The sequence below is a fragment of the Enoplosus armatus genome, chromosome 3, assembly GCF_043641665.1.
Source record: "Enoplosus armatus isolate fEnoArm2 chromosome 3, fEnoArm2.hap1, whole genome shotgun sequence".
In the NCBI taxonomy this organism is placed as follows: Eukaryota; Metazoa; Chordata; class Actinopteri; order Centrarchiformes; family Enoplosidae; genus Enoplosus; species Enoplosus armatus.
Genome location: NC_092182.1, coordinates 17,139,574 through 17,154,105, shown reverse-complemented (window position 1 = coordinate 17,154,105; position 14,532 = coordinate 17,139,574). Strand labels below are relative to the sequence as shown.

General features: G+C 41.2%; 1 protein-coding gene across 1 annotated transcript in view; it reads left to right on the top strand.

The window, feature by feature from the left end:
• syn2b (synapsin IIb) overlaps nt 1-7,788 on the top strand; it is a 69,804-nt gene extending 62,016 nt beyond the window's left edge. Inside the window, exons 10-13 of the mRNA XM_070901998.1 lie at nt 2,374-2,550; nt 2,860-2,926; nt 5,948-6,821; nt 7,635-7,788. Coding sequence (XP_070758099.1) covers nt 2,374-2,550; nt 2,860-2,926; nt 5,948-6,821; nt 7,635-7,788 — 1,272 coding nt within the window. The remainder of the gene's footprint in view (nt 1-2,373; nt 2,551-2,859; nt 2,927-5,947; nt 6,822-7,634) is intronic.
• Nucleotides 7,789-14,532: the final 6,744 nt, after the last annotated feature.

Here is a 14,532-nt window from a genome sequence, read left to right as displayed (position 1 = left end):
TTATGAGTTCAATAACAACATCTGGTGATATTTCAAGTACGGCAGGTATTCTCCATGGCCCACCTATGTGAGTATTTGTTCTATTTGTCTGTTTATGTGTCTGTCTTTCTCCACAAACTGCTCAATTTCAGCCACAGTTTTCCCCCTCTTGTCTTAGACTCTGTGTCTTTCCAGTAAGTTATTGGTTTCATGTTTCATAGTTTTTAGTCTTGAAGTCAGACCACGACGGTTATGAATGACACATTAATGTAGGAATGTGCTTTGCTGTAATAATACCTTTCCTAAAAGTCAAGTGGTTATGTCGCAGTATGGAAAATTGCTAAATACTCTGATCCCATCATCATCACTGAAAAAAACAGGCTTAGACAGACGAGTTCGGGCTCAGACAGAGATTCCGTTTCAGTATACAACCGAGGTTCATGTTTGTGCTCAGGCTAAGTTTCAGGCTCAGACTAAGAGAAAAGCTCAGGTTCAGACAGAGATTCAGGTTCAGGATTAGAAAGAGAGACAGGTTCAGGCTCACGCTCAGACATAGATTCAGCTTAGAAAGACCGATTTAGATTCAGGTTCAGGCTCAGAAGAGACAAGTTCAGGATCAAACAGAGATTCAGTTTCAGGCTCAGATTGAGAGACGTTCAGTCTTAGATAGAGTGACAGGTTTAGGCTCAGATAAAGATACATGTTCAGGCTCAGATAGACAGACAGGTCCAGGCTCAGACAGAGACGGGCTCAGGCCTACATTGAGAAGCAGACTCAGGCTTGGATAAAGGGACACGTTCAGGCTTGAATAGAGAGTCAGAATCAGGATTAGGCAAAGAGACAGGTTCAGGTTTAGATAGAGAGACAGGATCAGGCTCAGAAGAAAAGACAGGTTCAGGTTCAGACACTGAGGGGATCAGATAAAAAAGAAGAAACACTCTAGACTCCGATAGAGAAACAGAAGGAAAGTGGATTCATGGCCGACTGGATGTCAGTGGAGTCTCAGGCTGCTCGGCAGTGGAATGACTAAAGAATGACCCCCGGGAACCCATAGAAATACACTTGCACTTAGGGGCCCAAGTTGATTTAAACAAGCCTACAAATAATCCTCGCTGGGACTCAGGGACTCAGGTTTGCTCTGCACCGAGGCACCAAAGAAGACAGCAGAGGTTGAGTGGCTTTCAGAAGGGCAGGCAGAGAGCTATCCAAAGGGGACAAAAGCACAGGATGAGAAGATTGTGAAGCCAGTAGAAGGCTACCCTACAAGGAAGTATGCAGTAAGCTAGTCAAAAGGGAAGCTCTGGAGGTAAACAGGCAGGAACTGAAAGAAACTGGAGAAGAATTTGGAGAATCAGGATCTGGAGCAGGGACTAATTTGGCCACAGGATTGAGCTGTTGAGTGTCCAAGATTTCTGCCAGCTCAGGGAGCAACATGACAAGCCAGGGTTTGTAGGACACAAGCCGGAGTGCTATAGAGAGAGCTGGTTCTCTCTGGATGCATTCTGGCAGTAAGTACAGAGCAACTCAATAGTGTAGGTCAAGTCAGCTCCCTCATCCATGGAAAAAGCTGGGTCAACCGCAGGGTCAATTTTTGTCAAAATTCTGGCAGCTGGCAATGTGTAGCTGGACCAGAACAGTGATACCTCACATATGGTTAAAGACAGCTTGCTACGTTTGAAAGTCAATAAACAAGCTCACAGTTGGTCATGCGCTGGCCGTCAAAACAGGTAAATAAATCCAATGGTGCTGAGGTAGGAGTTTGAAACACAACTAGCAGGCAGGAATGTCTCAAAAGCTTTGGCAACACGGCAACTCGGATGAACTGGCAGCAAAAAGGTTTATGTAGAGTAAACAGGTAAGATGGGTCGCTGAAGAGATCAGATGACTGGCAGGAGCTGGAAGCATGACAATGTTTGGACAATTATGATTACAAAGTCCAGTGAGAGAGTCTGACGCTGAAGAAGGAGCAGAGGGAGATGATACAGGAGCCACAATGACACCATCACCTAGTCACTGTGGTATCCAGGCAATGTTTCTAAACATCCCACTTACAATTTGAAGTAGCCTGACTGAAATAGTCAGTAGTTTGGTAGAAGGTACATTAGACACTGAAGTGGGAAAGATGTCTCCCCATTTGTCATCTCCACTGGAAAAGTGTTTTGGTTTTTATGATGATGTAGGTGCATATTTTTTGTGTTTCTTCCTCCTTCTTTATCAGTTATTATTATATTTATTCAGTTATTATTTTATTAGATTGCACTTCCCTTGAGGTGGGAGAAAATAACAAAATCAACTAGCAATTCAACACAGTCCTAACATCACAAATGGCACCAAAATAATAAATTACCACATGTTTGACATTCTCTAATCCTTGTCTGTGCCCTCTGTGTCCAGGTTGTGGGTTCATCTATGCAGCTGATTGGTGATCACCAGGCAGAGGACCGTCAGCTCATCTCAGAGGTGGTGCTGGCTAAGATGAACCAAGCACTGGCTGCCAGGTCATCTAGTGTTTCCCGCTCACCTGCTCGCTCCCCTCAAGGCCAGAAGCCAACAACTGTGCAGCCCCAACAGGTACAGGCTGCATGAAAGGAAATGATAACCCCATGAAACCTGTGTATTTGTAAAAGATGACCTAAAATAAACAGCCGCAATGACAGATGCTCATACAACATTTCAATTGTCCTTGTGAGTATTGTATAAGGAGAGGCACATTCTTGAAATGAGAAATCCAAGGTGTGAATCATTTCATTGCAGCAGTTCTCATTTCACTGCTGTTACCAGAATCTGCTTAACCATGTTTGCCTTTCTTTCCCACTCTCTCTCTCTCTTTGTTTTTCTTTCTGTCTGTCTTCCTCCCGGGCCCCTCACTCTCTCTCCCAGGGTGCTGCCCTTAAAGAAGGACTGGCAGATCCAAACAGGACCTCGGGCCAGCGCCCTCAACCTCAAGGTTGTCTGAACACTGTTCTCCATTGTAATACAAATGCTCCCGCTGTAGGGTCAAAGCATGTCTAGGAAACACTCTCTGAATCAGTCGTGGGACAGTTCACTCTCAGACATCCTAAGAGATTTTTCTCAAGTGAAGTATCCACTATTTGAAAGATTTAACACCTTCTCTGTCAAAATCAGCATTGCCATCAGAGAAAAAACTAACGGAAAGATTTTCAAATGTTATTTAACTGGAATAATTTGTTTAAAATAAAAAGGGAAATGAACTAAACAAGTAAGATATAACCTGTTAATTAGGGAGCTTTAGGGGTGCTGGTAGGCGGATTTTATTTCCTTTGACAGAGCCAGGCTAGCTGTTTCCCTGTGTTTCCAGTCTTTGTGCTAAGCTAAGCTAACCACCTGTTGTGCTGTAGCTTTATATTTACCATTCAAATGTACGAGTGGTATCAATCTTCTTATCTAATTCTTGGCAAGAAAATGAATGTGTATTCCCCAAAACTATTCCTTTAAGAGTAAGAGCCGTTTGTATGTGCGTCCTTATCTCTGTTCCTTGAAGGTAACGTTGTCCCTCATCAGACTAATGTGCTGGTATTATGGCTTCAGTGGGGTGGAAAAAGACCTCTGCTGTCTGTTTAAGCTACAGCCTTGTCTCTGTTGAACTTATGGCTTTTATCACTTGAATTAACAAGCAAATGTACAGTACAGTGTGTTGAGCCAGCCTGTTCAGTCTAACTGCAAACATAGTGTCTGTGTAAGTGCGGTTATGTTTGTACTCAGGGCTGATGCGTTACAACTAAATGTGCCTACTAAAAGCAGCGCATTACATGGGAAATTAACAAAGCCATTGTTATTGGACTTGTAATGTGTGTTTGTGTGTGTGTGTGTGTGTGTGTGTGTGTGTGTGTGTGTGTGTGTGTTTGCATGTTTGTTCATTGTCTTGAATTCTTTTTTTCCCCTCATTTTGCATGGATGTGGCAAATGTCAGTACTCCAAGTTGTGTTTAATATATTGGTGCTGGTTGTTTTAGCAATGACAGATTTTTATGTTTTACAGGAATTCTTATAGATGAATATGTGCCTACAGTGTTGAGATGTGTAAACTGGATTGCAGTTATTTGCATAGTTACATGAACAACATTGCCTCTCACAGACAATGATTACAAACACAGACGGTGTTACAAAATGACTGAACAGTTTGATAGGATAGAGCTTTTTTGGACAGAGATTTTGTATGAATTCTTAAATGGAAAGCTCCTTTCTTAAATGTGCTGCTCATGAAAACTGCAAGTTCTGGTCAGCTCAGTTGCGTTTCTGTCTTAGTGATTAATGATCGACTTTTGAATCCTTGTAATCATCTCTAAATCTCATTGTGGTGGTGCAAATCAGTTTATGGTAAACAAAGTGATTTTTCCATCTGTCAGGCAACAAAGCCCCCTCTGCAAGATCTCAATGTTTTGTGAATAATAGTAATTCAGTAATAATAATATCTTATTGTTGCCTTTCGTTGTAAATTAACCTTCATTGTTCTGTGTTATAATATCTGAGACAAGACAAAGTGGCTTCATATGGTACACAATACATTTTTTTCCCGCAATTATAAAACATGGTTAATAGAGAATTAATGAAAAGTTTCAAAGAAAATAAGCATCTTTTTTGTTTCTCTGCATGATCATTTCTAATTTGCTTGGATCCAGACCACTGAATGACTGATATTTGATCTTCAAACACCATCTGGCTACAAATATTAGTTGTCTTAATCTTTCCTGATTGATAAAAAGACATTTAGTTTAGCGCAAACACAGGTCAAAGGCTCAGTTTGTTGACTTGCATGGCTGAACCAACTCCTCATATAAAGCAGTGCAAATCCAATCTAATAGCAGTCAACAAAATTAATATAATGTATAATTATGAAGTATGCATAAGCAGATATACTTCAAAAGAATGAATAATTCAGGGTTTGGATCCACGCAACTTCTTATTGTGTCACCCTTTACAAATTATGTTTGTACAAATGGTATTTTCTTTGGTTTTTATGCGTCGTGAGTCCCAAGCAACCATTGGGATGCTTAATGACAAACTCTGATAAACGTAAGACTCATAGCCATTTAGCTGCCTCACAGCGACGACTCTCTGAGAATGTCTGGGAAGAATTTTCATGAGGGTTTTGTAGTGGTCATGTCATGTGATCCTGTTTATAATGTCATTAAAATCCATAAACTCTAAATGTAAATGTCTACAGTAAACATACATGAATATACACTTTCCAAGCTGTCTTAAAAGAAACCTTTTTAAACAATAATTTACATACGCAGCTATAATCCTGCATCCTGGAAAGTGAATTATCCGCCATTGGAAACTCATTCCCAGTCATTTCCTACTTAGCATGTGTAATCACTTGTTTGTTTTGTGCCGCATGATTGGTTGCTTTGCTGCCTGTGTTTGAGTCACTCTGTTGTTTGATGCCAGTTTTCTTTCTTGGCTGTATCATTTCTCCTTTTGTTGTTTACTTTTTTTTTTCATCCTCATCTCTGACTCTTTCCTTTCCTCTCGTTGTCTCTTTCTTTATCAACACACCACGTCCTCGTGGTCACGTCAGTTGTTGTGCATAAAAGCATCTAACACTTGGCATGATAGGCTAGTCGCCACACCTTCTCTTGACCGTTGATCTGCCGCCCCCTGCTGGACATTGCAATCCAAAAATTCAGAGCCTGCTTTGCCCCGGTCTGCTCTAGACAGAAGAGTTGGTTAGGATTTCTATGAATGTGAGAGGTCATTATGTGAATGAGCATGTCTAGACTCAAGCTCATTATCTGTATCATGTTCTGCTTTGGTCTTTGGTGAGTGTTACAGGCACCTGGTTTTCTAGCTGCTGCACTGAAACAACAGGTGCTAGATCTCAGACATAATGATGCTTATTTATTTATTTCCTTTACTTCTCCTTTTGCTTTTTTTTTGCTTTTCTTGCCTCTGTGTGTTATATAGCCATGGAACTATAATCTAATATAACTATCTCAATGTTTTAGGTGCACCAGTGAAATCACAGAGTGTAGAGCCATCACCAGAGTCAGTTAAGAGAGCATCTGAGCCAGTACCAAAGCCCAGCCAGGCCCAGAAACCTGGTCCAGGTCCAACTCAGAAACCAGCGCAGGCTCAGAAGCCAAGCCCAGTCCAGAGGGCCACCTCAGTCACGAAGCCTCCAGTGCCGAGGCCTCCCCCAATGACGAGAGCCCCATCCATCACAAGGCCAGCCTCGGGGTCTGCTTCCACCCCAGCCCCAGCCAAAGCTTCACCATCATCCCCAGCTAAAGCAGCATCAGCGGCCGCAGCAGCTCCAGGCTCTCCCACAACCAAAGCAGCAGCAGCCACAGCTCCAGGCTCCCCTCCAGCCTCCGCTCCAGCCCCGGCCCCAGCTCTAGCCCCAGCCTCAGCCCCTACCACAGAGCAGCCCAAGCCCCAGCCTCAGGGCTCCCCATCCCCAGCTCCTGGCAAACCAAAAGAGCTGCCCCCAAAACCCACACCACCTGCAAAGCCCATCCCTCCTGTACGTAGGAATTCAAGGCCGCAGCTCCAGCCAAAGCCGCAAACCCCGCCTCCTCCCAAAGCTTCACCTAAACCCCAGCCCGCTGCCCCAGCACCCACTCAGGCCTCAGATACTGATTCATCCCCTGCCCCAGCACTGGTTCAGTCCCCAGCCAAAGTCAGCCAGTCCCCGCCTATTGTCCAGTCTCCAGCTAAGGCTCAGCCCCAGGCCAAGCCAGCCTCTCCTTCCCCAAACCCTGAGCCTGTCCCAGATGAAGCAGCCGCGGCCCCAGCTGAAGCAGCCACGGCCTCCGATGAGGCCCAGGCCGCTGTGGAAGAACAGCCAGCATCCCAGCAAAAGACCCATCCTCTGCTGAAGTAAGAGTCGCATTGTCAACGCACTGTTGATAATGCAAAGACATGCATTTCAACGGGCCATACTTTGTGTTCTGTCTTCTGTACCGCAACACTAAAACGATCAATAGAATAGAATTAAAACCGTCTTTTAGTGTTTCAGTCCAGTTAGTAACCTGCTGAAGTCATTTCCCATTTGGGTAACATTTAATTTTAACCCTCCCTATTTATGTAGCATTTATAAGCAGTATATAAACATGTAATACATGGTTTAAAACAGACTATAATGTAGTTTTAAGTAGATATAAGGTATTTTTAAGCATTTATTGATGTATTTGTCAACAACTGCTCTTGTGAAGCATCCATAACTGGATGTTGTTATATAAACGGATAATAAAAGACAATATAATATAACACAGTTGTAATTATATAAAATGTCTTAATATTCATATCTTTCTGATTTCTTTTGAAAATACTGACAATTAATATTTTTATATATATATGCAGATATAATGTCCTTATATCTGCTTATAACTATATTATAATGTGTTAAAACAATTTATTATGTGTTCATATACTGCTGAAATGGGGGGGTTAAAGGGAGTTAACATCTTGGAATGTTTTTTCATCAAGATCGTTGTACAAATATATATATGTGTTTGTGACTTTTTGGCCCTCTCACACATTTCCCTGTTTGTCTTCCTTTTCCCTCTAACTCACTTTATTAACACTCACATTATCCTCTAATCCCCACTTCCTTCATTCCTCCCGTCCTTCCTCCTTCCCCCCTTTCCCCTTGTTCTCCTCCCTCCCCATTTCCTCCTCTTCCCTTCCCAGTAAGTCCCAGTCTCTGACCAATGCCTTCAACGCCTTCAGTGACTCCTCTTTCTTCCGCGGGGTCTCGAGCTCTGGAGGTGACGGCCAAGACGAGGTGAAGGCCGAGACCATTCGCAACCTCCGAAAGTCCTTCGCCAGCCTTTTCTCTGACTAGAACCGTAGTCAGCCCCTTATTGGTTCTGGCCCCCCTTTTACTATTGGCCAGTGATGACTTGATTGACATTAAATGTGAACCAGTCTGAGATTAAACTTTGTGTGTTAACTGTACTGTTTTCCCACCGTCCTGGTCCCTCCTCTCCTCCACTTTCAGCTTCTCCATGTGATTAACAGTGAGGCCCTTTGAGGCAAATTGTGATTTGTGATATTGGGCTATATAAATGAAACTGACTTGACCTGCTGCGTAGGATATTCAGTGAATGATGCTGTGTCAGAAGGAGTTACGTCATTGATATAGACTAGAATAAAATAGAATAGAATAACAAAATATTTATTTTTCCCAGAGCACGCTTTAAGGAACACTGTACATACAGTATATATAGATATAAACATATATAACTATAAAGGGAGATAAGCCAATGATGGAAAAAATTCAGTGGCACTTTTCAATTAGCTTTTGTCAGTGACATAACTCTTTCATTCTGTGGCTGAGTTCATACACGTTTTAAAAAATAATCAGATGAGTGAACAGTGATGGTCAGAGTCACAGTGGTTCTATTTTGGTCAGTAAGTGAACGTATTGAGTAAAAGGAAAAAAAAAAGACTTCTTTGATGATTTGTTCCTGTGTAAATCCAGCCGTTGTGTCTCTGGTCCTTGGCTGCCGACTACTGGGCTCGTCGTTTGCTGCCCCCCTATTTTTGTCTACAAGCCTTGAAGTTCATTGTCGTGTGAGGGAGTTGGAAATACATGTATGTTCATCTGTGTTAAATTGTTATGCATGGCTCCTCCCAAGTGTGACTTTTGGAGCAGAAGGGAGCTCCATCAGTGTTGAGTTTTGCCCTCCGTTGCCTCCTTCTCTCTCTCTCTCTCCCTCTCTCTCTCTCTGTCTCTCTCTCTCTCTCTCTCTCGATGTTGTAGCCTTATTGTGAACATGTTTTCAAATCACAGCTACGTTTGTTAGCTGTGCAGACCTGGGTCGCTTACAAATACGAAATTCATTCATTTACTTCAAGTGTTTAATAAATAAGTAAACTTTTGACGGCAAGATTGATTGCTGTAGTTTTGGGAGCTTTGCGATTGGGCCTCGTGCACCAGACTGAATAAATCAATCCTAAAAAGTAACTGAATGCATTTCAAAGAGTAAAACGACTGATGTCTGTAGCTGTGACTGGTGATCTCTTGTTTCACCTCTGTGTAGATCTATCAACAGTCTTGTAATTTGTTGATTATTCTCATGAAAAGACATTGAGACAGTAGTGCAATAACACCTCAACATGACTGTTGAGCGCTGTCACCCTATTATAAATATAAATATGATCATACATACAGGATCTGTGTATCTGTTAAATACCTTATTCTTACATTCCCTTTAAGGTTCCTTTCAGTGGCGACTTTCCAGGTTGCTTTTTACTGCAGTCTGCAGCCCGGTTTCAGATTAATACGCCATATTAAACTGTTGGTTTTTGTGATTAATCCTGTTTGTATCGTGGGACTGAATTGAAGGCAACCTGGAATAAACCCAGTACCTTGACTGGTTATTTTCAGTTGCTGCATTTCAACTTCATATGAGTAACAAAACAAAAAAAAGAACCGCATATCTGTTTGTTTGTCTGTTTATCCATCTCCAGTACTATGTTGCAAGTAAATGATAACATATTGTATTTGTATGTATGTATGTGTCATCTCAGGAGTTTATTTTTTGTAATATATGGATTGATTGATTTATTTTTTGAGGCTCCATATTTATGGTACAGTATATATTGTTTGTTTTGTATTGTGTTTTTATTTGTAACGCGATACTGCTTTGCATGATCTGGTGACTGATACTGTTTTTTGTTTTTTTTCTGTATAGATAAAAGTTAATAAAGATGTGGTTCCATCATTCCACTGATTCACTAAGTAAGATGCATGCTGATGGCTGTGCCTTTTGTTTGAGGCACTGCATCGATTCATTTATTTACATAAACATCAATTTATTGGTAATTAGGGGTACTACTCAGCCTGTGAAAGCAGCTGTATAATGTCTTCTGTGGCTCTGGAGGAGCTTTGTCAAAATGAACCCTGATGATGTCCACAGGATTAAGCTTGAGGACGGCAACATTTGAATAGAAAGTCTTTGTTACAAACTGGGGACATGGAAAGATATGGGTACTTACCAAGCAGGGGATGTCTAATGAAAATATGCTATTGAGTTGCATTATGGGAAATATGGGATTCAGTGTGCTTGGAGCTTGACCAAATCTGAGGACAAAAAGTCAGGATGCCTCGGCCTCCTCTGCTTCAGTTTTGACCATTCTTTCTTTCACAAGTCTCCCCACTTAATAGAAGTGCAATACCCCATGGATTTATACATGTAGCTGCTAAGGATGCTAAAAACTAGCATGTTAAGACTGTAATGAAAAATGTAGGGATAAGAAACCTTTTAAAGAAACTACTAAAAAGTAATACAAAGTCACAAAAAAAGGAAAACTAAGATTTTGATCAGTGGTGAGGACTACAGCTGCTGCCTCTCCACAGGTGTCAGTTGACATCTTAAAGTGTCATGAAGGGACCAGGAAGAGACATGCAGAAGCTCAGCTGGGCAGTGCTCTCATGGATTTCAGTGAGGCTTAAAGACCTTTCACATTAAAGAGACTGCCTTGATTAAAACCTGCTTGAAACCATCGCGTTTAAAGGGCTGCTGGTGATAAAAGCTTGTATCAGTCTGTCAGAGTCTGCCTATTAGAAAAATGGCAGTACTCTGGCTATATTATGGTAAAGTATTCGAAATTCAGATCAGGTGGAAAACCGCACCAATATTACTAGCTTTTGTCTTAACGCTGCATTTTAAATTTGTGCACATCTTCTCTCTCTGGGTTTTTGCTCCAATATTTAGAACTTCAGTCTTTTTTTCAATTGCAATTCTGTGATATCCATGACTTCAAATGCTCAACGTAAATAATCAGTTAATCAGCGGGATTCATATAAATATGCCACCGACTTCAACATAGCTTTTAAAATACAGAGAAATATTGATGAAAATATTAGAAGAATTATGTCACTGATTCACTTAAGTTGTATTGACACCAGGTAAGTCTATATTCATTTTAAAAAATGGTTATAAGACATCATTTACCTAAAGGATCCCTCACAACATCTATTGTTTTATATTTCTGAAACATTGCACCATCAGACAACAGTTTGGTCTCTGTGGTAAAGAGGATTGTTTATCCTTATCTACACTGAGGGTCTAAAGATGGGGGGGGGGGGGGGTCGTATGCTGTACAGATTGTAAAGCAGCAGTTTGGGGGGACAAACCCGGTTTAAAACCTGAAACACATGACGTGTGCTCCCAATTAAGTCATAAGATCTTTCATTTAACAATAACAAAAGTATAATGTCTTGCTTCATGGAGGGCTCACAGTGTTAAGGTCAACGACAGCTCTCTTTGTTCTGTGTACTTACTCAAGGACACATCAGCAGGGCAGGTGGACGATGCCAGAACAAGACCTTGAAGGCGTTTCCTCCAGCTGAAAAACAGTCTATACAACTACGAAGGCATCCATGACTCTGTAACCACAGGACGATCTTGAAGAGATTAGTGATTGTTGTGCTCTCTCCCCATTTGGCGCCATGTCATTGTCACAGTTTTAACTTACTCAGCATATTACAAATATATTTCATTAATATTATAAAAGGGAAAAAGGAGAACGCACTTTATATCTTGCAAAGCCTAACACAACCATAAACACTGGGATGAATAACCGTTTATCCCAGATATTGTTTGACTGATTTAAATTTTGTATAACATAATATAAATATATCAGTCTGAGCAGAATCATCACATTGATTCCTGTGGTGTCACAGCATTTTAAAGGAGTTGCAAACAGACCTAGTCTTGTGCTCCTTACTGAAAGAGGCATGGGTTTAACTTCCTGTGCTGGGCCAGCAGATGGCACTATGTACATGTGGAAATATTGTCTCTGGGTATATTTCTCATCTGCCAGGATTCATGCTTAGAGATGTTTAGTGTTTATTGTGAAGCATTTGAATAAGTGTCACTGCCCTCAGGCCCATCTGGTTGTGCCTTATTTGCTCCTCTCTTGCAGGTTGTAATGTATTTGCATGTAATTGATAGGCAGGGCCACTTGTGCTGACCTTGGATGGAAGTGCTCCCAGACTCTATTCACTTTGTTGGTTTTGTTATAATGTACACCTGAACACCCCACACATTCACTCACTTACACCGCTGACTTTACTGGCATCCACATCTCATCTCTTTTTCCAGTTTAATGTATTTTCTTGCCATGGCCCTTGGAGCCGATCATGGCAATAAGACTCCACTCTTTAAAACACCTTGAATATGTGAGCTACAAACCACCACTGACGTCAATATGGCTCGTATTATTATAAGGTGTTGATTGAAGTTAGAAGGCGGAGACTGTAATTACAGTAATAATTACTTTTGTTTTTTCTTTCTTTGTCATGCTGCTCTCCCTTTTTCTTTACTACCTTTTTTCAAATTTTTCTCATCAAACTTTCATGTCCTACTGTTAACGTCACACTATTGTCACATTTAAATAAAGCTGAGGGAAAAGGGCCCTTTCAATATGTGCCACTAACAGTTTTACATCTTTAACATAAACCACATAATTTACATGTGAAACAGGCAAACAGTGTGTGTGTATGTGTGTGTGTTAAGTATTTCAAACTCATACCAAATTTACCAAAGGTTCAAGAGATTTTATAATAGAACAATTGCTCCAACAACGCCTGCCATTACAGATGCAAACACAGATATATTCTCGCTTTAACTCTTTGTACGCATCAATGTGCAGACAGAGGAAAGACTCTCTGCTTGTGGTTCTTGGTCCATGGGACGACCAGTCAGTGGAGATCTGTGGGAACGTCTCCATCACATTGCTCATAGGGACATGGGGACGTGGGCGGCTAACGTGCCAAAGCAAGCCTATACTAGCCAAACCCTGTTTGTCTTGGTGATCATCCCAACCTGCTGGAGCCAGACTGAGAGCGAGGGAGTATGGACGTGGGGCGGAAGGACCAATCATGACATTGGTTAAACATTAAAATATGTTAATATATATGTTTGAGGATGGAGGGGAAAATCAAGCCATTTAGGCCTATTTCCTGGTGCCAAGCACCGTCGCTGATGCTGACTTCAACAGATCGATCTTGAACAGCTCGCTCCCCTCCTCGGCCTGAAAAATGTCAGTTCCACTTTATAATAATTACGGTGTCATGATAGTGTAGGGGAGTCTAGTAAAGACTAAAACACTTTGATGATGAACATGTTCAGATACCAGAGCTCCTGTCCCCTGGGATTCAACTGTATAAACAATCAGAAAATATTGCTTCATTTTGTTTGTGACAGCAAAACTCTCAAGGGCGTCATTTTTTTAGTTCAGCACAAAGAAATTCTGCGTGGGGAGGACTGTTATGTATCTGAGAGAGAGAGAGAGAGAGAGAGAGAGAGAGAGAGAAAATGTGTGTGTGGGTCTGTAAATAAGCGTGCCAGCTGTCTTAGATCAGAGTATCGAGTTATGAGAGATCAAAAGCAGCTGAAATCAAGCTAACTCCTGCAAAGTGAAAGTAACACAATTGAACTGAACTTACATTTAGCTGTTTTAAAACAGTGATCATACAAGACCTTTCTGAACAGTGTGCAGCAGAGTTTCATGTCTTTGTTTCAATATTGGTCGAAAAGCTGCACACAGGAGCTAAACTTCACCTTGATTTGTGAGAAGCATCACGCAAGTATCTGTTCACATGTTTTGTTTTGTTTTGTTTTGGTTTTCACAATTCTGCTACACAATCAGTGTCATTTGTTTTCTATTGTGTTTGAGACTTCTGGGCTGAATGTTTGGGATATTTCAAGATAACTATTTGAAACTTTAGTTTGCCTCAAGAATTGGTGAAGTTCAAAAGGTGGAGCATGTGTTCCTGTACAGAACACATGAATTAATATATCTTTGCTGCAAATCAAATGACACATTCACCAACAGACCAAAGAGCATAATAAGAACATTAACCTGTGTGACTTTTACTGACAGAGGTCTCTGCAGCAAATTAAATATTATGACCTCCTGACCTGTTAAAATAAATCCCTGCAAAACCATGAAAACAAATTACAAAACAAAATACAAAAACTCAAAGTGAATAGTAATAATTAAGTCCTTTTACCTCCACACTCAGTCACCATGCAGTGTCATTTACAATAGAGGCTGCATCACCGGAGCAGACAGAAGGTCAGTGTCTGGTCAAGTGACAAACAAGAAACGGGAACATTTATTTCTCCATGGACTGAACTTGTGGGGAAACCAAAAACAACTTCACCAGGCCGCTCTGCTGCCTGTTGCGTGTCTCTGTGCGCTACCGGAAGTTTAAAACCAAACATAATCACAATCTGTCAGCTTGTCAGAAGAACATTTAGCCAGCAGGGCTCATGTGATGCCACATTTCAGTCTGAGCATCCTCGCAGTTTCATGTTTTGGCAACCATTTAATGATATTTACATCCCAAGTGACATGAGCAGGTTGAACGTTCAACACTTTCATTTGCGATCTTATGAAGACCATTTTTCAATCTCATGTGAATTATATTATTACATCTCAACATCCGATACCTTGAGATAATGAGATGTTATTTCACAATAGGAGGATTGAGAAACACTGTAGAACAAGAACCACGGCTGCTTTCAGCCAAAAGAGAAAATAGCTTGTAGATTTCAGCGTCTGGTTTAGG